This window comes from Meleagris gallopavo, chromosome 8 (genome assembly GCF_000146605.3).
Source record: "Meleagris gallopavo isolate NT-WF06-2002-E0010 breed Aviagen turkey brand Nicholas breeding stock chromosome 8, Turkey_5.1, whole genome shotgun sequence".
Classification (NCBI taxonomy): domain Eukaryota; kingdom Metazoa; phylum Chordata; class Aves; order Galliformes; family Phasianidae; genus Meleagris; species Meleagris gallopavo.
The window spans coordinates 15,560,544-15,562,864 of record NC_015018.2 but is presented as its reverse complement, the minus strand read 5'-3'; the positions used below and the strand labels follow the sequence as shown (position 1 = coordinate 15,562,864).

General features: G+C 38.6%; 1 protein-coding gene across 7 annotated transcripts in view; it reads right to left on the bottom strand.

Moving 5' to 3' along the window:
* The window catches only part of PPP3CB (protein phosphatase 3 catalytic subunit beta), a 38,065-nt gene that overhangs the window by 6,671 nt on the left and 29,073 nt on the right, over nt 1–2,321 (bottom strand). For 4 of the 7 annotated variants that reach the window (XM_010714398.3, XM_010714400.3, XM_010714399.3 and 1 more), the window contains one exon: nt 7–855. The exons of the other annotated variants lie outside the window; for them this stretch is intronic. In XM_010714398.3, coding sequence (XP_010712700.1) covers nt 677–855 — 179 coding nt within the window. In that variant the 3' untranslated portion in view covers nt 7–676. Of the gene's footprint in view, nt 1–6; nt 856–2,321 lie in introns of those variants that run through there. 7 annotated transcript variants of the gene reach the window in all.

Below are 2,321 nucleotides of genomic sequence, written 5' to 3'. Positions count from 1 at the left end.
TCAAGTAATAAACATTCCTACATAGAAATCTTCCAATAAGCTGTAACTAAAAAATAACAGTGAATACAATATAGAATTAGCAACATCTAAGGAGTAAACCTGAGGTCAGCTTTTTACAGAATGACCAACTGAGATTTTTTTTTGGCATTTTTTCTATTTAAAATACAGTTTTTTTTTGCAGCCTCAGAAATTTTAAGACCATTCTAATCTATTGTTTTAAAGACAATTCATGAAACCGATGTCCATTAATAAATAGTTAGCTCTTAGGGTCGCATCTGAAAGTCTGATTTAAAAAACAAACGAACAAACAAGCTACCTCTACTGAAAGAAAATTCCATTTGTAAACGTAAAGTGTTGACAACAACAAGCATAAGACGCTAGTCTAGGGGTGCTTTAGTGATAACAGCCCGCTTCCTTCCTCCCAGCTCTTCTGCAGATGCAGCAGCCTGAATACACAAAGGATGCTCCCAGGAGGTCGGTCACCGCGTGAAGAGAGGGGCTGATGTCTCAAAGCACGATGCTGTTCTTCAGCAGGGTCAGGCAGATGGTGCTCCACCTCCTGATAAGTAGTCACCTCGCTGACCCCCCTGGCTATTTCATCTGTCGTCACATCAAAAAGCAGTAATCTAGGAATTCTCAGGCAAGACATAAGTGAGTAAACCAGAAGTTGACGTGGTCACTGTGCATTGTTGTTGCCAGTTCCATTGTTTCCATTGGCATTTGTTGTGTTTATAGTATTAATACCATCTTGCTGAAGAGCATCTTTTCTTGGTGGCATTCTCTCATTGATCCTATCCAAACCTTTTGCTTCTTCAAAACTGCAGATTTTATGTTGCGGAGAGAATCCTCGTATTGCTTAACAAAATGCAAATTTGATATGTCAGTAATGGAAAAAGAAGTCGAAAGCATATACTTTTACTAATAAATGATGCTTAAACATAGGTAGGCAATCAGCCACGTAAATGTATGGCTCTGTATCTGTACTAATAAAAGCTGCTCTAAGTTGCTCTCCTGATACACTCAATGGTTATCGTGAGCTGAGTTTATAACAAAAGGCACAGAGTATGGCAAATATTCGGCAAGGAGGAATCAAGGTGCTTAAGCCCACTTGATTGCTTCTGCACATCTCTGGGGTGGCCGGCTCTGAACACCCTTTGCTCCTGCTGCCGAGCTCAGCTTAACATCCCTGTGTCTCAGGGGAACGCCAGTGAGATGTAAGCAGCACAGCGAGTGCAGCGGAGGCAAAGAAGCAAAGGGTCTCAAAAGTAATCAGAGATTTACGTCCTGCATACACGTTGATGGCCTGATCCTGCGGTTTTCATGCAGGCAAAACTGCAGGATATGGGTCACATTCTGTGCTAATCGCGTGGATGATGGAAATGGACACAACTACAGTCACTGGGTTAGCACTGCGTTTAACAATGGTGTCATCTAAATACATGCGTATTTAAGATGCATATAGAAAACAAATATTATTTTTCTACTGATTATTTTAATGAACGAGGTCTGTAGTTTACTTCAGACCTGAAAACAGTTAGCCTCATAGTAAGACTGAGTCCTTTGGGATGAAATAATTCTTTGGAGACATGAGCACAGCTTTCACTCACAACAATGGAACATCTTACATGTGTGTGAGAGAACAGAATACGGCCCTTGTTTATAGTTTTGGAGATCTGACTTCCTTAATTAAAAAACAAATGATAAAGTTATTAATTAGTGCTTCACAACCAAATCTGAAAGCACACAAAGGCAGCTCTCCCAATTGCTATGCTGCTTGTCATTCACTTCACTGAATATTGAGCAAGAGGAAACTAAAGCATCTTTGAAAAAACTTCAACAGTCTGAAGTTGAGTACTTGAATACCAAATAACTGGATGGCAGTTTACTCAACACAGCTAAAAAGGGTGCACAGACAACAGCTTATTTAGCACAGAAGCACCAATAATCCATGGAGTTCAATATGCCTTGTACTGGCAGGATGGCATATATACTAGAAATAAATCTGGTCATCAAATTATGTATAAAATCCACAGGAAAAAAAACACATTACATTTGTATGTCTTGCATTATCAGATGTGTTACGGAAATTGAAAAAAAATATATATGTTCAAAACCATTAAAAATAGATTTTATGAGAAAAGCATGCATAAATAACCCTCCTTCCATATGTAACCAGCCCCCCAAACAAAATCTTGCAGTTGAATGCAGAAAAAAAAACACTAAACACTATCATTATAACGACTTCAAGACAACACCACGTATCACAACATGCTATTATACAAAAACCTACTGCATATTTTGTAAAAACAAACAAAAAAAAC